The 24,797-nt window shown below is 41.3% G+C and overlaps 1 protein-coding gene across 1 annotated transcript; it reads left to right on the top strand.

The window, feature by feature from the left end:
• The first annotated feature begins 1,130 nt into the window (after nt 1–1,130).
• On the top strand, nt 1,131–24,134 carry LOC111139355 (adaptor related protein complex 1 sigma 3 subunit). The gene is made up of 5 exons (XM_022491638.1): nt 1,131–1,136; nt 7,384–7,562; nt 9,789–9,897; nt 17,191–17,328; nt 22,073–24,134. The coding sequence occupies exons 1-5, from the start codon at nt 1,131–1,133 to the stop codon at nt 22,106–22,108; spliced, it is 468 nt and encodes a 155-aa protein (XP_022347346.1). The 3' UTR covers nt 22,109–24,134.
• The last annotated feature ends 663 nt before the right edge of the window (nt 24,135–24,797 follow it).

The following is a 24,797-nucleotide window of genomic DNA, read 5'->3' as shown; positions in this document are numbered from 1 at the left end:
AAGTTGCTGTGGCTGAGGTTGAAGAGGTTGCTGTCTGTGTTCTCCTCAAGGATTTGGATGGATTCTTTTCTCACATTGAGGTTCTTCATCCAACAATGACCATTTTTGCATGTTCTTTCCCTACCCTCCTTCTCCTTATGCAGGCTTAGTCCCATGGCCAGGACTCCCCCTGTGAGCTGTGGAGGGGCAAGGGAGAGGCGTTTGTCTGTCTGCAGGATCTCTTGAGTAGCGAGGAGCGTGCAGTCTCCTTGAGGTATAGTTTTATTTGTTGAAAACACTTTGACATTTACTTAGTATTTGGCCTTCAGATAGAATCCTGACTAATTTTTATTGAACTTGCTAATATTCTTTTCATTAAGCATTTTTTCTAATTATAAAATCATGCATATGAATTTGGGAAATTTCAGGTAAGTACAAAGAAGAAAATAACATTTGTAATTCCAGTCTTCCAACATAAACACTATGAGCAATTTCATGTCTTTTCCTTATATAATGTCTACGTAAGTATAGTTTTAAATTGTTGCTGTAATGCTCCATGTACCTTTTTATATTCTTTTTTTTTAAATGTAACATTATACTGTAGGCCTTCTCACTTATTGAAATCATTTAACAAATGGCATTTAAAAATGTCTCTATTGTTGGTAATTTAGTTAGTTTACAGTTTTATTGTTTGTGTGTTACTATAAAGAACTACAGTAAGCATTAATGCCTAAATGTTTATCTGCATTTTAAGGCACATCCTTAGTCCAGATTTAAACAGTAGGGTCATTGGGTCAAAAGGTATGGGGACTTTTTGGACTCTTGGCACTGGCTGAGTCAAGATTGGGATTCTAGAGAGGACTGTTGTTTTTTAAACATGGTAGAGACTTGGAATTATTTAGTATGTGCATGTAAAGAGTCTCAGAAGGGAGGGACAGTGTCAGAATGCTGAATCCACATTCCTGAAGACATAGGTGAGGGCGGGCAACCAGAACAGAAGATGATAGGGAGCAAGTAAATTGGTTGGGGTGGTGAGGGGGGGGTGACTGAGTTTGTGCATGTATATGTACTGGTGTGGGAAGAGCTAAGGAAATCCTGTGGAATGATTTTGATCCTCTTGACTTTTATCTTCCCAGAGTCAGGGAGTAAGGATGGAGGTAAGGAATAGGAGGGGCTTGGCTGTGACTTGGCAATAACCCCTGTGGGGAATAGAAGGGGGCAGTTGCTTAGCAACCCCTTTACTTGAAGAGGTAGATGGAGAGTTTCCAAGTAACACTGGAGATTTCATACCCGTAAAATAGTACCGATCTGCAAAGCCCTCTGCAGTTTTTCTCAGGAGTGGCTGATGCTTCAGTAGAGAAGCAGAGAGGAGGGTGGATGGGCTGATCCGGATTGGGAGTTTGTTGAGTGGCTGCAGCAGTTGGAAAGGGGGTTAAGGAGGTGAGGACTCCAACAATAGTGTTATTTAAGTGATGTATTATGGGTTATAGGGTGCCATAGGATTGTATGGGTTTATATTTTCAGCTCAGATCTTGAAATACAAGCCAGCCCTGGATATGTGGTGTTGGTGAGGTGACAGTGTTGGGGATAGGAAGAGGTTCCTGGATGCCTCTCTTCTTGTAAGCTAGTCGTGGGTCTACTAGATTTGCAAACTTTAAGAACCAAAGCTGCTTCTGGATGCCTTCACCTTTTATCTTTAAGGAGAAGGAAGATGCTAACACCGGTTCAAAACAGCAGGCTAAGTAGATTGGTATTGGTCTGCTTTGTGCTTCCTGCAAAGGCCTAAGGGTACCTCCCTGGACATGCTTCAGAAATAAAATTACGAAAATACCCAGAGTAGTTTGCATTCTGGGCCAAAGTGACAAATTTGGGCTATCCCCAGTTAGGTCAAGGATTATACTAGTGGACACTCTGAGGACAAAGTATGCTTGGATTAACCAGACATGTTTGGATTTAAAGGATCATCTGGTACAGAACCAGACCCCTCAGAAGGGCTTCTGAGATAAGAATGGGAGCTCTTGGTGAAGCTGTGTCCACCTGAGGCCAAAGCATTTGGGCTAAATGTAAGAAGTCAACCTTGCCCAACACAGTTCATTGAATTTTATGGTTATTTCCGGAGTTAGCATTTTCCAGAAGGGTATTACCAGTCAGCCTCTCCATTACTCCTCTTATCTCAGCAGTACTATGGAAGGGGAATGTCTGGGTGTTATTTTCTGAAGTCAGATGAAGTTTGTTTATGACATCACTTGAATGTAAGTTGGCTCTTTGTAAATATTGAAAGAATCCTTCCAATTGCTTTCCTCCTACTCTCAAGCTAATGCTAATCAATAAAGGTGTTTGATTAACCTCTTGAAACTTATTATTCAAATATGCCTTGAATGACTAAACCGATAAATTAGATAAAATTAATTACTGGAGGTGATGAACTCCTGTGAGTCACCACAACTCATTCTGCTGGTTCTCTCAAGCCACCTTAATTCTGGAGGCGTGAGAGATACCAGACACCACAAACACGAGCTATGTTCTGTCTCAGAGGAGAACTTGGGAGGGCTAAATCTCTCAACACTGTCTTATGCAAGGCAATTATGGGATAAACTTGAATCAGTTTGTTGCTTCTTTTGAATTTAGAACGTATTTCTATTTATGTGGGCTTTTATGTATCAGGTTCCTGATCATCTTTTCTCTTTGAACTGGTTGTTGGAAGAAAGAGTTGCTCTTTGTTCATTGCCCTACATTGTTGATCCGTTTTTAAGAAGGGAGGCCCCTGATCTTGAGAGATTGTTGCAATGTAGAAGAACTAGAAAGTAATCCACAATGAAAGTCAGCCCTACTTCCAGCCGCTCTCTGGAACTTTGGGTATCCATCTGAGTGCCCCCAGTTAAAAGTAGCACTTACTTAGCCTGTGGAAAAATCTGGGAGGAATCAACAATGATGATCTTGAGGTCTGGAAATAGAACCGGTAAGAAGACAACAGGAAACCAGGGTTATTTCTCCTGGAAGGAAAATGATTCATGGTCGCCTGAAAGGCTGTCTTCAAATATGTGTTGACTTATTTACGACATACTGTCTTTTAATATACTCTGTGGATAAAATCAGGGAAAACTGGTTTAAACTGTAACAGAAGGGATTTAGGTTAGATGGGAAGAAGAAAATTTTCTGACAGGAAATGCAAAGTGAACACTAAGAAAATGTGTCGATTTCATTTCCCTAGACATCTCTAGACCATTTGCTAGACATTGGATTAAATAGACTTATCCATTGGTAATGATCCAAAGCTGAGGCTTGTTCTCAAGATTCTGAGATTTTATGGTTTTATGATTCTATCACCATTCCGCCTTATACTTTTATTATTTATTTATTTATTTATTTCCACCTTGTACTTTAGAATGTCACTTTTAGGATGATCTCTTCTTGGAAGTAAAAATACCTTTCTCAATTTAATTCTTAGAAAACAGTGACTGTGTTCCCTTATTGAATTATTTATACCTGTGCTGATAGTGAAATGGGTATTTAAGAAAATGCTGCATTCTCAGCAGATATTTAAAATTCCAGTCTGAGGGTGATGTTTCTTAAATTTGCTAGATGAGCAAGGCTTTCACATTTGCTTTTCCTTGCTGATGATACCTTGGTCCTTAAGTCCTTGTTCTAAGAGATGTTTTCTTTCTAAGACAGAATATAACCTTATTAAGAAGACTTCAAATTCTGTAGGTTGGAGGTACGAGGAGCTCTGAGGAAAGAGCCTGGTTACTTTTGGTTCTCAGATCACCACCTAGTGAGTTTTTATGATCTATGTTCTGACACTCAGAGCCAAACCTTTTCAATAAAAGGAGGTGAATATTTTATTTATAAAAAGTTTTTAAAGGGGCAGCTGGGTGCCTCAGTCTGTTAAACATCTGCCTTCGACTCAGGTCATGATCCCTGAATCCTGGGATTGAGTCCAGAGTCGTGGGGCTCCCTGCTCAGTGAGGATTCTGCTGCTCTCTCTTCCTCTGCCCCTCCCACCTTGTGTGTGCTCCCTCCCACCTCAAGTAAATAAATAAAATCTTTAAAAAAAAAAAAAGTTTTTAAAATTTTAATTATTTTGGCTTCCAGTATATATCATTCTTCTCTCCATAACACACTTAACCTCTACTGAACTGAATTTTATTTTTTTTAAGAAAAGAAAACAAAGCAAAAACCTGATGAAATGAATTATGATTCTAAACTTCTCACATTGTGCATTGAGAAAATTTAATCTCCCATCAAATAAATATACCATCTGACAATTTCTGAAAAGCATTATCTACTGTACCTCCAAGTTACCAAAGTAAATTTCTGCATGTTATGATGTCTTCCATTCATTTAAAGCTTTTAAAATGCATTAGAATATAAACCCGTACTTAAAATACACATTTTGAAACTTAATTGAATATAAGATCCGGTTGCTTCCAGATAGCCAACACACTATCTCAATTGTTACAGTTCTATCATGATGACAAAGACAATTGCTACATGAGATGGTCTAATCTAAAGCTCTCAGCTAAGTTACCCACAAAGCGGAGGAAAGACCTTAGGTTTAAGGCAGTTTGATCTTCAACAAAGCTTTCAAGAACACACAATAGGAAAAGGACAAGTTTCAATAAGTGGTGTAGGGAAAATTTGTTATTTACATGCAAAAGAATGAAATTGGACCCTTCTTTCATTCCATATTAAAAAAACAAAAACAAAAACAAAAAAAACCAAACCCAACTTACAGTGAATTAAGACTTAAATGTAAGATCCGAAACTGCAAAACGACTAGAAGAAAGAATAGGGAGAAAGCATCATGACATTGGTCTGGGCAAAGATATTTTGGATATTACCCCAAAAGCAAGGGGAACAAAGACAAAAATAGATAAATGAGGTTACTTCAAACCAAACAACTTCTTCACAGCAAAGGACACAATCAACAGAACGAAGAGACCACCTGGAAGAAAATCTTTGTAAATCATACATCTGTTACGGGGCACCTGGGTGGCTCAGTGGGTTAAAGCCTCTGCCTTTGGCCCAGGTCATGATCCCAGGGTCCTGGGATCAAGCCCCACATCGGGCTCTCTGCTCAGCGGGGAGCCGGCTTCCTCCTCTCTCTGCCTGCCTCTCCGCCTACTTGTGATTTCTGTCAAATAAATAAATAAAATCTTAAAAAAAAAAAAATCATACATCTGTTAGGAGGTTAATACCCAAAATATATAAGTAACTTAAGTCAATAGCAAGAAAATAAGTAACCTGATTAAAAAATGGACAAAGGATCTGAACAGGGGCGCCTGGCTGGCTCCGTCATTAAGCGTCTGCCTTCGGCTCAGGTCGTGATCCCAAGGTCCTGGAATTGAGCCCTGCATGGGGCTCCCTGCTCGTCGGGAAGCCTGCTTCTCTGTCTCCCACTCCCCCTGCTTGTGTTCCCTCTCTCGCTGTGTCTCTCTCTGTCAAATAAATGAAAATCTTAAAAAAAAAAAAAAAAGGACCCGAACAGGTATTTCTTCAAAGAAGGTGTACAGATGGCCAACAGGTATATGAAAAGATGCTCAACATCATTAATCATCAGAGAAATGCAAATCAGAACAGTAAGAGATCACCTCACATTGGTTAGAATGATTGTTGCCAAAAAGACAAAAGATACAGTGTTGGTGAAAATATAGAGAAAAGGGAACATTGTTGGTGGGAATATAAACTCGTGCAACCATTATAGAAAACAGTATGGAGGTTCTGCAGATAATTAAATATAGAACTGACGTATGATCCAGCAACCCAGCTTCTGGGTATATTTTTAAAGGAAATGAAATCAGTATCTTTTTTTTTTTTTTAAGATTTTATTTATTTATTTGACAGAGAGATCACAAGCAGGCAGAGAGGCAGGCAGAGAGAGAGAGGAGGAAGCAGGCTCCCTGCCAAGCAGAGAGCCGGATGCGGAACTCAATCCCAGGACCCTGAGATCATGACCTGAGCTGAAGGCAGAGGCTTAACCCACTGAGCCTTTCAGGCGCCCTGAAATCAGTATCTTGAAGAGATACCTGCACTCCCAAGTTCTTTGCAGCATTATTCACAATAGCCAAGACATGGAATTAACCCAAGTGTTCGTCAATGGATGAATGGATAAAGAAAATGTGGTATATATGTGTGTGTGTTGTGTGTGTGTGTGCATGTGTGTGTATATAATGGAATATTTTCAGTTATAAAAAGGAAAGAAATCGGGTGCCTGGGTGGCTCAGTCAGTTAAACGTCTGCCTTTGGCTCGGGTCATGATTCCAGGGTCCTGGGTTCAAGTCCCAGGGGTTGGGCTCTCAGGTTGGGCTCCCTGCTCAGCGAGGAGTCTGCTTCTTCCTCTGCTCTTCACCCTGCTTGTGCTGCTCTCTCTCTCTCAAATAAATAAATAAAATCTTAAAAAAAAAAAAAGAAAGAAAGAAATCCTGTCATTGGTGATATCATGGGTGAACCTGGATGACATCACGCTCAATAAAATAAGCCAGGCAGAGAAAGACAAATAGTGCATGATCTCACTTACATATGAAGAGGAGGCTAAAAAGTTGTAAGTCATAGAGGCATATCGAGTAGCACCGTAATTACCAGGAGTGGGGAGGTGAGGGAAATGGGGAGATGTTGGTTGAAGAGCACAGAGTTGCAGTTTTAAGATGAGTAAGTCTAGAGATCTGTTGTTCGTGATGACGACTACAGTTAATGACACTGGGTTGAATACTGGAAATTTACTAAGGGAGTAGATTTCAGGACTCTTTATCACATATACACAATAATAACCAATATGAGGAGACGAAATATTAATTAATTTGACTATAGTAAACATGCTACTATAGATAGATGTAGATTCGATCACTCTGTTGTATGCATTCAATATATACAATTTTTATTAAAAAAAAAAGACTGAGAATATAGCCACTTTCTTGCTTTCTCACCCTTTTCTAGTGCTTTAACTTCCTTTCCTTCCCTTCTCTCCCTTTTCCCTCTATTGTCGTTATGTTGCCATAGTTGTGATATGGATCTGGGGTGTAATTTTTAAAGTAAACTCTTCTGCTGTTTTTAACACTTTATTTTTGCCTTGTGAAGGAAAATTTTATTGTTTTCTCAATAAGAGTATGTAACTTTCTCTCTCTATTTTTTTGCATATAATAATTTGTGACTCCAAAAGGGAATAATTTTTTAAACTCGTTATCTTTCCCCTCTAATATCAATAAGTCATGTTTGTGATGCACACGTTTCCTTGTTCTTGGATGGGTTAAATGTAATTTTCAGATGAAATAGTTTCATACTGGTGAGAACTTTTTCATTTGTGCAGAATTATCATTGCTTGTAAACCCTGCCATTTAATTTCCAGTGTCTATGTAGAATGATTTAGCTGATCAAGTTCTGTTTTTCTCTGTCCTTTGTTTGTTCTAGATACATTTCATATTGCTTTTCAGTAGACAGGGGAAATTGCGGCTGCAGAAATGGTACACGACTCTCCCTGACAAAGAGAGGAAAAAGATCACCCGGGAAATTGTTCAGATTATTCTCTCTCGTGGTCAGAGAACAAGCAGTTTTGTTGACTGGAAGGAGCTAAAACTTGTTTATAAAAGGTGTGAGTAACTGTCTATGAGATCTGTCTTTCTCATTATTACTTTGGATTGTTTAATCCTGAACATTTTTGATTACAACACCAATTGCATCACTTACTGAAATCTTTGGAGTCTGGAGCCCACATATTTGTACCAGTAGACTAACAGAAAAAGAGCTCTCATGTATTGAAAGGCTTTCCATGTGCCAGGATGGATTCTAGGGATGTGATCTACATGTGGATAATGTAGTGCATCAAGAAATAGCCTCTGGGCACCTGTTACATTTCCAGCACCTCTAATGACTGCGGATGCCTTAACAAACAAGATGGGGGACCAGAGCTGCTCTTACGGAGCGTACTCATTGGTCAGGCAAACAAAACCCTATCCATTAGTAACAAATGCTGTGGGAAAAAATGCAGGTGAAGGTGCTAGAGCGATGAGCAGCCCTTATTATTGCTATTATTACTCATCTTTGCAAAGGAGGAAACTGAAGCCACAGAGAGTTTCTAAGTAATTAGTCTTCAATCACAGGAACTACGGGGCAGTTGGGAGAGCCAGAATTCAGATGCATATCCTTTTGGGTTTTTTTTTTTTTAATTTTTAAAAAGATTTTATTTATTTATTTGAGAGAGAGCACATGAATGGGGGTGGGGGAAGGGCAGAGGGAGAGGGAGAAGCAGGCTCTCCACTCAGCAGGGAGCCGGACTTGAGGCTTGATCCCAGAACCGTGACATCATGACCTGAATCAAAAGCAGATGAGTCACCTGGGCACCCCTCCTTCTGGCTTTAAAACCTATATATTCTCTCATTATTGCACCTGCTTGTCATAGCCAGACCGTACTGGCAAACAACCTCAGTTTATGGATAAGGAAACGTTACCTAAGAGGTAAAGCCATTTTGCCCATAGGCCCAAATAACTGATGTCTAAGGCAGGAGCAGAACCCAGGCAACCGGACTCTGCATTCAGCATCCGACTGCCACTTCCAGAAGCAAAATGCACATTGGGAAGGCTCTTGCAAAGGGTGTTTCTAAAACCTGAAAGGCAAAAACAGAGGCAACTTGGCAGGCTGTATTTAATGGAGTAAATTACCAGCAAGTGCCCGGGCAGAGCTGCTGCTGCTGGGTCCAAGGTTAAAGCTTTTAGTACGAGCCTCCGGAGAGATGTCAGTGAAGGCCCCTTTTAATAAGCATCCCAGGGACAGCAAGGCAAAGTCCCGGGAAGCACTTGTCAACAAGAAGCTTGTCCCTATCTACTCTCTGCCTACTGGCTTTTAAAACTTTGAGTTCATTTGTGATTTAAGCCATTGTTTGAAGAATAGGCTTTAACGGTTCTCTCAACCGATATTTGCAGTGCCTGAGTACATCGTGGTGAGCAAGGCAGACTCGGCACCTGCCCTTGGGAAGCCAGTGACCTAGTGGGGCAGAGACAGGGCATGAAATGGGCAACGAAGAGCGCTAGCCGCTCTGATGGGGGAGGCTCAGGAGTGCAGAGCCCGGCATCCAGCCCAGTGTGGGAGGTTAGAGGTTTCCAGGAGGAAGGACATCCAAACTCAGAGCTAAGGGGGGAAGTTGGCGTTAACAACACAGATAGGGGTGGGGAAGAGGATTTCTGGCAGAAGAAAGTTACTGGAGGACGGACTGGATGGGCTGAGGGCGGGTCACATACAGGAGTGCAGCACCATGTGAGGTGAGAGCTGGGGTCAAAGCCTTGAGGTTTAGAAAGGACACTCACGGGGCACCTGGGTGGCTCAGTGGGTTAAAGCCTCTGCCTTCAGCTCAGGTCATGATCCCAGGGTCCTGGGATCCAGCCCCGCATCTGGCTCTCTGCTCAGCAGGGAGCCTGCTTCCTCCTCTCTCTCTGCCTGCCTCTCTGCCTACTTGTGATCTCTGTCAATTAAATAAATAAAATATTTAAAAAAAAAAAAAAGGACACTCACAAGGCGGGGAGGGGTGTGAGCAGGCACCCCCATAACTGTGGGCCGAGAACCCCGTCTCCCTGATTATAGTTCCTCAGGGTAAAACGGTGTTGAGAGTCTTTTATGTAATTACTCGGTACAACCCAATGGGCACGCTATTTTTATATATTCTCTTTCATGTATTGGGAGGCTATTGGATGTGATCCATGATGGCTTCTTTCTTGGATTTGGATGGGGGGAGCTTCGCATATTCACTGCAGAAAACACCATCTTTGGGGTATTGGATGTGTCATCTTTTTTACTTTTCTTTCTTCGTGTTTTTCCTTTCAAGGTATGCTAGTTTATATTTTTGCTGTGCTGTAGAAAATCAGGACAATGAGCTCTTGACTCTCGAGATCGTGCACCGTTACGTGGAGTTGCTGGACAAATACTTTGGAAATGTGAGTGCTGTTCTGGTCTCTTTGGAATCAGTCCTTATTTCAGCTCTTACGTCAGTTCTGTCTTTATCACATTCCTTCTCCCTCTCAAGTCTAAAATACGAATTGCGTTTGCACAAGGATCAGAATATGAGGCATTCTCCCCCTTCCCGTAGTTCTTTGTAAACAAAGGAGCCAAAGCTTTCAAGAGACAGGCTGTGTCTCTCTCTGTCTTCAGACCACAACCACCCTAGAGAGCTTGTTCAATGAATGAGAATTTAATTGTGCAGGGTTCCTTGATATTTTCCTCTTCATTCTTCACCGCCTGTCATCTCTCTTCTATTTTGACTTTTTAATCCCCTCTCCGGCTTCTTTCAGTAAGCTCTGAGTGTACTCTAATATTATTTATACATAAAAAAATGCCAAACACATACACAGGGAAACCAAAATCCTTTTCCTTTTCCTATTGCTATTTAATTTCCGTGCATTTACTGCCAAGTAATATCCTGTATGAGGTGCCCCCATCCTTAGAACTCATTCACTCTTACGGCTTAGGCTCCTCCTTGAGGGTACCCAGGAAAGCATAAAGGTACCACTGGCCCCTTCCTAATGGTCAGGACTAGGGATGCTTCTTCAGCCTTCCCCTGACCTTCCTACAGCACCGGAGTTTTGCTCGTCCCTGCTCCCCTTTCTTTTTTTGTCACAACCCTGAGTTCTGCTGGTTCTCATCCTGTTTCTAATGGCTTGGTTTCTGCCCTGAGCTCTCTTCCTCCCCCTACCTTTTCTACTCTCCTTGTATGTCTGTCTCCCTGCCTGCCTTCTTCTGGAATCTGTGACCAGATGGCTCTCTTTCCCTCTACCGAGGACGGTCTTCTCTGGGCTTCTCCAAGCCGTCTCAGTCGAAACGTATCAAGAACTAAAATCATCTTCTGCAAACCTGTTGTGTCTTGTGATTGAGTTTATTATGTCCCAGGATCCTTCAATGCTTTTTTCTTTCTTCTTCCTCCACCCTTTGCTAACGGCTGCCTTTGTCTGTTCAGATGGGTCTACAAACTCTTTCCTTCCACTCTCAGTAGTACAGGCTTACTTGAGATAGCAGTTTTGCTTTTGCCTGAAACCTCATCTCTGGCCCTTTGCACCTCTGGGCTTGTCTCTGCTTCCCTTTCCTGCCTTGTTAGTTACTGTCTTCCTTGCAGTGCATGGATCCAGGTGACGGTCATCCTCACCCACTTTCCAGCATCTATACTGAATAAAAGCCCAGCTTCTTAGCCTGACGTTTAAGCTTTCTAAACATCAGTCCCAGACCACTTCTCCAACCTTCTCGCTGTTCTCTCTTTTCACCCCTGACGTGCTCAGTGCTCCGGCGACATAGAACAGCCTGGTATCATCCTTCACTTGTGCAAGGTTTGTATGAACACCAGACTGTAAGTGTCTCGAGATCATGACCTGGCACTTAGTTGTTTGATTTTTTCCAACACTTGTGAGTCACTCTGGGGCAGATTTTAGCAAATGTTCCAGGAACATGCCAGCCAGTTCACAGTCTTAAGAAATAAATCATTGGATTTGGAATATATATTCTCTCAGTCAGGTACCTTCCCTGTTCCCCAGCTCACTGAGGATTTCTAGTAAGTGTTGTTGGGAAAGTTTGTTTCCACAGGACTTTCTGTGCTCCGGTCAATGGAATGAGTAGCATTTGCAGTATTGGGTGGGGTTTTATCCGATTACTTGTAACTATTTCCACAAGGGTGAGTATTCAAAAGGCTTTTGAAAGAATTTCCTCTCCCTCCTTCCCTTCATCCTTTTTATTCCCCTTTATTTCCCTTTGTAAATGACGTTAGAGGATGACCTTAAATGTTGCTTGGGAGATTTTAGGTCGTTGGTCAGTATAGAGAGTAAGATAGCCAGACCAATTTCCTTTCTCTTTCTCTTAGCTCCCCATGTTTATTTTCATTTTTTAAAGAGAGATTTGCAACTGTATAACTGCATGTTTTTGAACATGGGTTTATTTAATTTTATGCTTTCCATTATTCAAAGGAAGCCCGACATTGTCAAATCCACTGCAACCTTGGCCTTTTGTAAAGGCCTGAAGGTGTTTTCCTGAGGCCCAGGTTTCCCAGGACCTGCCTTCTGTCCTTAATTTCTATACTCTGGTTTGACCTGTTGTGTTTTCCTAGATTTCCCCGACTGTGGTAATGTGAATGGGGGTTAAATTTTGATGTCAGTCTTATCTGACCAAACATTAGATATTTCAGATCACGTTGCTTTCTTAAGAGAGTCTAAATCACCTTCACCAAAGCTGAGTGAGCCCAGTTAAGATATAAGGAGAATCAGAATGAATTCCTATTTCTCTAACATTAATTTTTCATCCTATTTTTGGCCTACCTTTAGAAGCTCTGTCTTTGCCATGGACCAAAATTTAATTCACTAAAAAATTCAATGAATCTTTTATTAAGCTAAGAGCAATTCAAGGCTATCTGCCCAGTAGGTGTTCAGTTCTTATTAATTAACTGTGATGAGCAAAGCCTACCAGTACCGATTCTCATTGACATCATCTCAGGAATAATATATTTCTCTTTGGCTCTCTTTTCCTCTTGTGTTAATCCTGAAGGTTTCCTGGAATTCTGCCCTTAATATTATTGAAGAGAAGACTTTGTACCAAGCTTCTCTTATAACACTGGAAAATATTATCTTCCTATGACAGATAAATCAGAATCTCTGGCTACTAATTTATGTGTTTTTTGAGCATTTTTCAATTCCAGGGAGATTTACAAGGATTAACTAGTTAATCTTTCGATCTTCAGTAAACAGCATTAACCCCAGTTTACGGAAGCTAAGAGGAAATACCCCAGAATCTCCCGCTAGATAAAGGTCTGTCTGAGGATTTAGGCACCTGCCATATTTTCCCATTACAGACTACAGTGTGAGTTTTTGCAGATGTGGTCAGAGTGTATGGGTGTTGCTGTTCCAGAGAGGTTTGACCTTGACTTAGGAAGTTTTCTGGGAGGACGTGGAGGGCTCTGAGTCCTGCTGGGTCCTGGTGTCCGCTCATCACTCACTCACCAGACCCATGATTTTGGCTGGGGAATAAATCTCTAATTGACATCTAAGAAAAATAACACTCAAAAATGTTAATAGAAATATTTACTTTGCTAATCTCATGGGGCTGTTGTGAGGATGAAAGAGACAGTGTAATTAACAATACTTTTTACAAACTGTCACTTGCTACGTTGTTGTGTCTTACACTCTAAGTATTGTGTCTGGTTTTATACATTTACTGTATATAATTTAAGCTTTTTGTATTTACTTTAGAACAGAATTTAGTAAGAGAAAGTTTTTAGACTCAATCAGAAGTATTGAGTTATTGAATTGCCAGGAATAATCTTCGGCATCATGTACTCTGCTATACGAGTAGACCTTCAGGCCAAATTATGGTAAAGCATAGACTAAGAAATCAAGGGTAAAATTAAATTATCACTATTTTTGCCTTTTATAAGCTTTCCTCCAGAATACAGATACACCAGAAATGAGAAAAAACCCTAATAGGCTCCTATGTTTATAAACATGGAAATCATTTGTTTTTTGCATTATTAGATGAAATGCAGTCATTTGAGCATCAAGGGCATCTTCCTGATGTACTGGAACAGTACCCTTGAGGTGGACTCACAAGTATTTGAGTAATTGGTCTGCATTTGGTCTACGGTGCTCTGGGAGATGTTTCCTGTTCTTAGTTGTGGCTGTAGTAAACCCTTGGGGTTAAGCTCAAAGAATAACCATAGAAGGAGCATTTTGGAGTTGCTCTATATGAAATAGTTGCTCATTTGTAAAGCTCTCTATAATTCCAGTAGAACTTGTGCATCTGTTTCCTTATGATCTAGATTATAGTAATTGTATATCCAGGTTGCCTCTGTGTGTGTGTGTGCGTGTGTGTGTGTGCCCTCGCGTGCGCGTGTGTTTGTGTATCTGGCTTTGGGTGCCATGTTACTTTATTCCCATCATTTGAAACTAGATGCAGTAAATTAATTGCCCCATGGCTGCTGGCCAACCCTACAGGTTGTCACTCTGAGAGTGGGGTTTGAGATGGTCCTAGAGAACCAGAGAACTTGCATTAGTATCTGCCAAGTTCATCTTGCAGGATTCTGATTGCTGGTTTCTCCTAATGAGGCTCCTGTCTGTCTCAGATTCCTGGTCTACACCTGCCTTGAACTTTGAGGTTCCTCAGCTCTTGCTACTGTAACTCCTGACTTCCTGCCTCTTCTGACTTCTGGTAACTGCTTGCTTCTCCTACCTTCTCTAATGAGCATGGATGTCTGATCTAGTGTGCTTTCTTTTTGTTTCTCTGTATTGTTTAAAATTGCATTTTTTTAATATATCCTTCTAGACATGTACAGTTTTATTTTTATTTTTATTTATTTTTATTTTTTTATTTTTATTTTTTTTAAAGATTTTATTTATTTGACAGACAGAGATCACAAGTAGGCAGAGAGGCAGACGGAGAGAGGGGGGAAGCAGGCTCCCTGCTGAGCAGAGAGCCCGATGCGGGGCTCGATCCCAGGACCCTGAGATCATGACCTGAGCCGAAGGCAGCGGCTTAACCCACTGAGCCACCCAGGTGTCCCTACAGTTTTATTTTTAAATGGGATTGTATTATGCATATTATCCTGCAAGTTTTTCTTTATTTTTTCCCCCATGGCCATCCATGGAAATCTGTCTCCTTCTTTTCCAACTTCTACATGGAATTTCCATGTGATCACAGCAGGAAAAGATAGACTATTGAGGGAAGAGGGAAGTAGCTCTAGATATATATACCCACTGGTTGATTTACTTACTTGATGCTGCTTTCTAACAAATGAGACCATGACCTTTGCAGATGAGTTAGGTGAGTTTTTCTGAGCTGGCCGTTTATGATAGCGGTATTTACCTAACTGTTTATCTTATGGAGTCTGCAAGTTTATTGACCTAAACCTTAAATATATGGAACCAACATTGCTAAAATGTTGACATTGTTTTATGTTAAGTTATAGCACTCGGTAGCGTCACAGAATTGTTGATCTGGAAAGCTGTTAATTCCCAGCATCATAGAAACGAGGCCTAAGTGGTGAGTGACTCATTTATCCTACAGATGTGTATTATGTCCTATTATGTAGCATTAGGTACCAGGAATAACGAGATGACTGATATGATAAGGTCTGTGCCTGAGCTCACACAAGTGCTGGTGGAGAGATTGATCAGTCAGCATATACTAGTGTCCACAAGATATAACAGAACACAGAGCAACACAGAGTGACATCTGAATGGGGGAAAGAGGCTTTGGTGGAGTCATTGTGCCCCTGACTTTTGAATTGGGCTTTGAAGAATGAGCTTAATTTTGCCAGCAGAATAAAGAAAGGCCATCTGGGGGCCATCCCAGGAATTGCTGGAATGGGCAAAGGGGAAAGGCAGAAGAGTCCCTGTGAGTTAGTGGAGTGTGGGTGTAGCCTGGGGTGAGTGCTGACATGGGCTGCAGAGAGCCTGCCCCGGCTGGGTGCCCAGGAGTCCTCTGTGCCAGGCAGAGGAATGGAAGCTTCGTCCTGAGTATAAGACCCCACACAGGGGAAGAACAATATTGCAGCTCACTGGAGTGTTAGTGGTTGTTGGCTTTGGGTGGGGATGGACACCACCTAGAAGGTCATGTAGGTGACTTAATGAGAGACACTGCAGGCCTTAATGAGAGACACTGCAGGTCCGAGCAGCGGCAGTGAACGGGGAGAAGACAGGAAAGGTTGGGCTTTATTTACACGGCAGAATCAATAGGAATTGGTGACCAGACTGACAGGGTTGAGACTGAAGGAGGGAGAGGGATGAGAGGGAAGGGGAAGGAAGTTGGACCTGTGGGATGATTCGATTGGGCCACAGATGGAGGTTGCAGCTACAAAGCAAAACAAGGTCTACCGGGAAAAGAATTCGCTTAACCACAGTTTGGCACCTGGTGACTTGGGCTGAGGACTATCCAGGCAGAGAGGTCTAATGAGCAGGTAGAAATACGGGACTCCCCCCGGAAGGAGATCAGGGCTAGACACCTAGGTTTGTTAAGACACCCGCATGCCAGACACAGCCAGAGAGCATCCGTGGAATATTCTAGAATATACACAGGGTTAAGAGAAGAGGCTTTCATGGAAAACACCAGAGTTTAAGCAGAACGTGGGTCACTGGAAAGTAAGCCACATGTAGCAGTGAGGCCAGGTTTTGCTGATTATGTCCCAAGCACTCCATAAATACTTCCTAACCAAATGCAAAATAGCAGGGGGAGAACTCATCCAACAAGTCTGAGAAGGATTCAACAGAGATGGAAGACAAGAACAGGCATTGAATGGCATTGCCAAAGTCAGGGAGTAAGGGAGAGAGGATTTTCAGGAAAAAGATTGCTGAGGGTATCCAGTGCTGCTGGGAGGTCAAGGAGGGGGAGGGCTGAAAACTTGCAGGTGGAAACCTTCCAGAGGGTGTGGGACAGGAAAGAGAAGTGCTAGGGACTTGAGGAATGAGCAAGAAGGAGAACATCAGGAGGGTGCCTGAGTGGTGCCTGGTTGGGGAATTGGAAACAAGCCCTGTTTGGATTATTGGGTGAGGGTTGTTCTTGCCACTTGCTTTACTTACACAGCAGAATCTGTCGGACTCTGCTTTGGTCTATGACCGTTGTTCTCCCTGTGTGGTCCCCAGACCCGCACCATTAGCATCACCTGGGAACCAGTTACAAGTCCAGACTCTCAGTCCTTACGCAGACCCACCAAATCGTAAACTCCTGGGCTGGAGCCCAAGCAGTGTGTCCCTCAGGAAGCCTTCTGGATAATTCCGATACACTCTAAGATTTGAGAACCACTGACTTGTGACATGATTTTGAGAGAAATTAGCACAGCTGGGTTAATTTGCCTCTGAAGAGTGAGCTTCTGAGAGTCCCAAAGCTAGGAGCCAAGATTTCTAGACAGGAGAGCAGGGGGAAGCAGGCGCTGTCCTCCGCCTGACTCGCTGTGGCGACTGGGCTTCTGTTCATGCCCATGGAAATATGAACCGAGCTTCCTGATGCCTGTCCCAAGACTCAGATTTCTTGTTGTGACATAAAGGAATATTACTTAGGGACATGGTCTGCTTAATGGAATGTGGTTTTACTTTTGCTTAAGGCCTGCAATCCCTTTGCTCTGTTTCTCAGTCCTTCCAGTTCCATCCGATGGTTCTGTCTTTGGTGTGCTGCATGGGTGTAACTTGTTGAGACGTCTTGAGACGCTGACATGGGTTTGCCCTGATATTCCCGCAAGTTTCTCAAAACATCTGTTTTTGTCCTACCAGGTCTGTGAGCTGGATATTATCTTTAATTTTGAAAAGGCTTATTTTATCCTTGATGAGTTTATAATGGGCGGAGAAATTCAGGAAACGTCCAAAAAATCTGCTGTCAAGGCCATTGAAGATTCTGACATGTTACAGGAGGTCAGTACCCAGTGTTGGCATCATGGGGGAGGGTGGCAATGGTGATGGTGAAGGGTAATGATGATACTTACTGAGTGCTTTTAAGCAGCTTACCTGTTTTAACTCATTTAATGATCACAGTAACTCTAAGAGGTGGGTAGCATTTTTGCCCTCACTTTGAAGCTGAGGAAACTGAGACACAGAGAGGTTAAACAGCCTGTTTGATGTCACACAGCCAGTAAGTGTGGAATAGAGATTTGAATGAGGATGTTGAGCTCCAGAATCTTTGCTCTATGTTTGACTGAGGAAACCTCACTGTCAAAAAGGTAGCAAAACCTTTGGTGCTGTTTTTTTTTTTCCCAAAGATTTTATGAAAGGTATAAAAAGATTCTCATTAAAAAAAAAAAAAAAGATTCTCATTAAAATATCTGTGCTACCCTGGGAAAGAAGAATAGGAGTACATTGTTATTTCCTTTGCCAGGGATATTAGACCTTTATTATTGAAGATGGCATTTATCATTTTAATTAAAATTTCTCACACCTCCCAGCGAGGCTGCATGTGTGCTCCTATTTGCATAAATAAATTGGGGATACTGTGGCTTGCTTGCCAAGGTATAAATGGGTCCAGAAGCATACATGTGCTCCTGATTCTGTGATATTTAGAAGCAGTCTAGATAGGCATCATACCCAGTAAGGGGACTCATCCACATCAGCGCCTTCCCTCCTGCCAAGGACATGGAGAAAGAGCACATCACCGCTCTGACCTTTGGCCTCCCTAATGAGGTGACCCCAGCCTCCCTGGAACAAAGCTGAGCTCTGTCCCAGCTCCACCACCCCGGGTCCTTCTTCCTGCAGCATCCTTGGGCCTTTCCACCTGCCTGTTTTACAGTAGCAGGTCAGGAGATCCCAGAGGATCCTAAACACTCTCTTAAAAGTTGGCATTAAAGCCATCCTCCCTGCCGTTTGAGAAAGAAGATTCTGATTATGTTAATAAAACAACATCAGGCATGTTTTCCAAGCCACTCTTTTTGGCACGTCTCTGAACTGATGACTTGCTCCTGCCCATCCGGGGGAAGCGGTCCTCAGGTGAATGGACCCTGAGGAAGACCTCTGTTAGAGCAGGTACCCTGAAGTGGCTATGCGTGCCTTTTAGGAGGCTGCCACATTTCTTCCCAGTAGTGTTCTCTCCTCAAGAAACTCATTTAAACTTTCGGCTGTTTACTTGGCTCTCTCCAAATGCCACAGGAAGGGAATTTTACAAGGTACTTGAGAACTCAGTGGTTTGGAAATTCCACAGAACAACCTTTCTTAAAATATGCCGGGGGTTATTTATAATTTTACCCTCAGGGCCCAGACTGCGGAGTCTAAGCCTTACCAGAGAAAGGAACTTTTTAGCAGGGTCTTTGGCACTCGCAGTAATCAAAGCTTTTTGAATTGGGGCCAAGACACACCTGAGTTATTTTGAATTCCTCCCCTGTAAGACATACATAGAGTTTTTTTAAAGAGTTTGCTGTGCACCTGGTGCTGCCAGTCCCACGGAACAATGGGAAGCATGGATTTCAGAAGAGAGCCCTTTCACAGGTAAATGCCAACCGGTAGTTCATGTCCCTGGTGATTGAGTGGGAGGTCTTGATGGGTAGGCCTCAGGAGCCCCTCCATTGAGCCCCTGCATCCCCATAGTGAGCAGGCAACATCGTGATTGCCCTCCAAATGTCTCTTGGTGAAATCACAGCACCTGCCGAGTAGAGACTGTGTTATCAGCACTCTCTTGGGCTCTGGGTATTTCAGCTAAGTCATTGAATCAGTGAACGTCTGGGGAGCTGTTTGGGAAATTGATTGTGTCTATCTCATCAGAAACGTTTAGAATGAAGGAACACAAGTATTATAATTACATTCAGAAAAAGAAATGACTGCTTTCTTTTTTCCCCTGTCCTCTGGACCTAAGCATGTACTTGTAGCTACTAAAGGTTAAGGGAGACCTTTGTCATATTGTTTGCACTTTTAGCCCAAGTTTGAAACTTTCCCCAGCTCCTACCTAAGAAAGGTTTCTTAGAATAGAAAAGCTGTCCTTGCATATTTAATAAGAAGGTACATGGTCCTAAAATCTCCAAATGCTCAAAGATTATTCTGAGTGTACTGGGGCTTGATGTTAGTGATACGGATTAAGAAGAGAGCAGTTTAATTGGCTGGGGGTGATTTTAGGAGGTGCCTTATTTTGAGGGTGACAACCTGTGGACAGTGGTGTGGAGTGAGAAGAAGGGAACAGAAGCTGAAAGGGGATGATGGTACTCATTACCTGCATGAGTTGCAATTCCTGGCATCACCAGCGGGGGCGACCGAGAGACGAGGTTTCACCACAGAATAAGGGGCGAGGGTCCAAAAGGGTATATGTGCCCATATAATGAATATTTTATAAAGTGTGTCAGGTACGTAATGAATGAAAACTATACGCTGTTCTGAATTTTGTGATATTTGTCATCTTTTAAAAATTTATCATCTGAGGGATGCCTGTGTGGCTCAGTTGGTTAAGCATCTGCCTTCGGCTCAGGTCATGATTCGTGGGTCCTGGGATTCGGTCCCACATTGGGCTCCTTGCTTAGCAGGGAACCTGCTTCTCCCTCTGCCTCCCACTCCCCTCACTTGTGCTCTCTCTCTCTCTCTTTCTCTGACAAATAAATAAAACCTTTTTTAAAAAAAATGATCATCTTGGGGTGCCTGGGTGGCTCAGTTGGTTAAGCATCTGCCTTCAGCTCAGGTCATGATCTCAGGGTCTTGGGATTGAGCCCCACATTGGGCTCTCTGCTAGCAGTGAGTCTGCTTCTCCCTCTTACTCTCCCTCTGTGCTCTCCTTCTCTCTCTCTCTCAAGTAAATAAAATCTTTAAAAAAATTATCATGATATTTCTTTTCTCATTCTAAATAAACTTTATACCCAATTTTGTATCTGTATTTTTGTATTCCTCTTTTTTTTTTTTTTTTTTGAGAGAGAGAGAGCAAGAGAGTGCAAGCTGGGGTTGGGGGAGGAACAGAGGGAATCTTAAGTGGACTCCACACCCAGCATGGAGCCCCAATGTGGGGCTCGATCTCACAACCCTGTGATCATGACCTGAGCCGACATTAAGAGTTGGACACTTAACCAACTGAACTACCAAAGTGCCCCTTTATGTTCCTTTTTTCATGCGATAAACTCTAGATGCTACAAAATAGACATGGGCCCCAGGCAAACGTGCTATTCCTGCTAACTTTAAAGACACCCCCAACTTCTGTAAGAAGAGGTATAGGGCTCTTAGGGTGTGGGATTCTCTCGGCTAGTGCTCATCTAAGAGGTATAAGAACTTCATAAGAAAGTGGATGACTGGGGGCGCCTGGGTGGCTCAGTGGTTTAAGCCGCTGCCTTCGGCTCGGGTCATGATCTCAGGGTCCTGGGATCGAGTCCCGCATCGGGCTCTCTGCTCAGCCAAGAGCCTGCTTCTCTCTCTCTCACTCTGTCTGCCTCTCTGCCTACTTGTGATCTCTGTCAAATAAATAAATAAAATATTAAAAAAAAAAAAAAAAAGAAAGTGGATGACTGGGTATAAGTATTTCAGCAGAGGAGCCCTGGAATTCTAAACAGAGCTGGTGAAAACCAGTCAGAACACCTGATTTCTAACTTTGGTACCTCGGAGCAATGTTGCTTAGCCACGGTCTTGCTCTGTTTGGCCCATGCTGATCAGCTTCCCTGGCAGGTGCAAGTGAATCATGCACCTTGAGGTTCAAGCCCAAGAACAGGTTGCCGGTTGCTAATTGAGCTGACTGTGGCTCACATGGAAGAAGCAGGGCCATTACCCAAGTCTGCCCCCTTGGACTTCCTTATTGATTCAACCCAGGAGCCACCGTGTTATACAAATATGTATGTTTACAATAGGAAAGAATGCAAGAGAAAGTCCATTTATCTTGCATAGTAAAGGGCTTGCAACATCACTGTATATTTTAACTCTACCTGTAATTGCAAATCTGTCCAAACATTTTTTTTTTTAAAGTACTGGAAAAAAATTATGGTCTTGTGGCATGTTAGCACACTTGCTAACTGATGGGAATGAAGAAAGTTTGCATACTTCGGAGGAAAGCTGTTGTGAAATACATGAAGGAAATTCTTTTTTTTTTTTAAGATTTTATTTATTTATTGGACAGAGATCACAAGTAGGCAGAAAGGCAGGCAGAGAGAGAGGGGAAGGGAAGCAGGCTCTGGGTTCATGACCTGAGCCAAGGCAGAGGCTTTAACCCACTGAGCCACCCAGGTGCCCCCATGGAAGAAATTCTTAAGAATCAGAGTCTGTTTAACCTTTATATCTTGCCAGTAAGTGTAAAAGGATGTTTTGCACTGAATCTATAGCAGTACATATGTTCTACAAATACAATGGAGATTTCCCTAATACATGTGCCTGGATGATCATTTCAGTAGGCACATTTATCTGAAGTCAACAGTGATATATACTGGCAGCTGACGCTTTAGTATTTTTCTTACCGACATTCTTTTTATGATCAAGCTCAGCTTTTTCTCTTTTGAAAGTTATTTAGTCCCAGCCATATGGAGATGTATGCAAATTATTCTCAAACTTTGAACCACCGTTCTTGATCAGAATGCAAAGATTTATGTGCATACATGTTTCAGGAACTTCTGTTTAGGAACAGCAAAAAATGAGTAAGTAAAATAGTGAAAACAGGTTTCACATTCTGCTAAAGGCTGTGGTTTAAGGGGAAATTGTTCTAATTTATTGTGTCTTTCAGACAATGGAAGAATATATGAACAAGCCTGCATTTTAGCTGTGAATCTACTTGAAGAGTCCAAGGGCTGTGCACTGGGTGCTTGTACCTGAGCAAAGCCTGGCGTCCGGTTCTTTGACAGAGCCCCCAGCGTCATGCCAAAAATAACCTAAAAGGGATTCTTTGTTAACTAGCAAAAAGTTGTTTAACATAATATATTTATCATTATTACATACCTGTATTATACTGTATATACCTACTTACTGTAGTCTGGATGTTCAAATAACTGCTTTTGTGACTCAGTTGACTGAATATTTGTTTTCAACATTTGAACTCCATGTGATATTTTTAAGCTAATTTAAACAAATGTTTTGCAATATGTTTTTGTTGCATTTGATCCTCTACTGACAGCTGAAAACTGTATTGTAATAACCCCTGATTTTGAATGTAAGATATATGTTGTATTAATAATTCTTTTCTAAATGTTTAGCTTTTTAAATTGTGTAATAATTCCAAGTCACGTTAAGAGTTCAGAGTTCATACATAATGCTAGGCATTTTTAACATACTTAGTAAAATGTAATTTCAGTCCAGATACAAAGTATCTGATTTTAATGTCCTGAATTCATTTATTTTTTTCAGGGTTGGAATTAAGGAAAATAACCAAAGACAATAAGGGACTTAAATGGTTTTGACGTCTTGGAAGCTGCTATCTAATTGAGGTTTTAATTTTACCTTTTAGTTGAATATTAAGGGCATTCCGATAAGGCTGTGGTTCCTACAAATTCTGTGTATTTATTAAGGATTTGAGACGTCTGGAGATACTGTGTCTATGACTTCTCTTACTCTAAAAATAGTATAATGAAGACTAATAGCAATAGCAGTTATTATTGTTACTACTATAATTTTAATAATTTTTGAGGTTCGAAGCCCTCCCTGCTTGAGAGATTTTGCTTCAAATATGTTTTAATGTATGTCTGCTGTATTTGAAGACTTACTGTTTATTAGACTTACTTAGAGAATTGACTATTATTGCAGCCTGTATGGTAGATGCTCTTCCTTTTTTATTTCCTCATGCCCCAGATTTTGCTGCTGACCATGATTATTGTGTCTGTGTTGCATTCGTGCTTCTTGGAATGAAAGTTCTATATACCCAGGTAGTAAACGTGATCAGGCATCATAAGGAAATAGCTCATGCTCTGTCTTGATGTCCCACTTCTGATGTTGTATCTGTGCATTTTCAGTGTTGGTTTTGAGGCCTGGTATCATTCCTTTTGGAGTAGTTAGGGGCCTGTAGTGCTTTTCCTAGGAGAAGAGTGTGCTCACTGTTGTATTCTGTCTCTAGAAGATCCTATATGGTAGATCTTTAGGGGACATGATGGAAAAAATGTCCTCTTTGGGGGAAAAAAATGTCCTCTTTGATTCATCTTGCCAGATAGATTTAGGGGAAAATAACAAAATGAGACCACAAGAACAAAGAAAAAATTGACCAATTCCTCAATAGAGCCATTACTAAAAAGAAATAACTCAGATTAGTAAATGAAGGAATTATTGGGCTTTTAATATCTGATATGTACTCAAATTAATCATGTGATTACAGTGATGGCGTTGAGTTGAAGTTTAACTGTCATTTTTGATTACCTATGTTTATTTTATGTCTTCAGATTTGCGGTTTTGCTTTTTTTGTTGTCAATATGGTGGAACTCTGTTTTTAAAAAGTTTTGTAGAGATGGGCTTTATGTAAATCAACAGTTTTTCTGGTTCTTTTGAAGTTTTCCACCATTTGGGGGTGAAGGTATTTATTCCTGTATTCTTTCAAATTGGATAATTCCACATTAGACACTGTTGAGCTGTATGTAGGGCTTTCCAGACTCCGTATCAGTGTCTCACCTAGAAAATGAACATAATGATATAGCACACTGTATAAATGTGAGGGATTTGGGAGGTATTTTATGTGGGTCTTGGTGAAAATAATCATTATATTTTCTTTATATTATAAAATTGTAATAAAACTACCAAGTGAAAGATAAATATAAAATTTGTATAAAACTTACAAATAAAATGTTTTTAAATTTTTTAATGAGAAACTTGAATGTACTTTTATGAATATAATTATTTTTTAACCCAATTTTATGCTTGAAATTGCTACCCACACTTCCTGGTGAAGTTCCTTTAGCATGATCTCTTTATTTCCTTGGTACTTACCATCCAGGAGCAACTTCACGAGCATGTGACAGCGGATGAGAAAAGATTATTTAATGCTTTATATATATATATATATATATATATATATATAAAATATATATTATTTATATATTATATATTATTTATTTTATTTATTATTTAAAAATTATTTATTTATTTGAGAGAGAGCAGTGTGAGAACATTGGTGGGGAGGGGCAGGGAGAGAGGGAGAAGCAGGCTCAGGGAGCCTGATGTGGGGCTCTACCCCAGGATCCTGGGAGGATGACCTGAGCTGAAGGCAGACTGAGCCACCCAGGCACTCCCATTCAACCACATTTTGATAGTCTGATCTCTTTGCATGTACTTAGTGATGCAATCATTCTTTAAATCTAGTAATTTCTTTTCTTGCATGAACAAATGTAAAGTTGGCATTTACTGTGACAAAGTAAGTGAATCTTCACTTCATTCAAACTCATTTTCGAAATCAAGTCTCCTAAAATAATGATAAAGCTTTTTCATCAGCTGTTGTTCTTCTAGAAATTCTTCTCTAGGATTCATGTTGTTTG

This window comes from Enhydra lutris, unplaced genomic scaffold (genome assembly GCF_002288905.1).
Source record: "Enhydra lutris kenyoni isolate GAN:26980312 unplaced genomic scaffold, ASM228890v2 scaffoldscaffold1, whole genome shotgun sequence".
In the NCBI taxonomy this organism is placed as follows: domain Eukaryota; kingdom Metazoa; phylum Chordata; class Mammalia; order Carnivora; family Mustelidae; genus Enhydra; species Enhydra lutris.
This window is presented reverse-complemented; position numbering and strand designations above follow the sequence as displayed.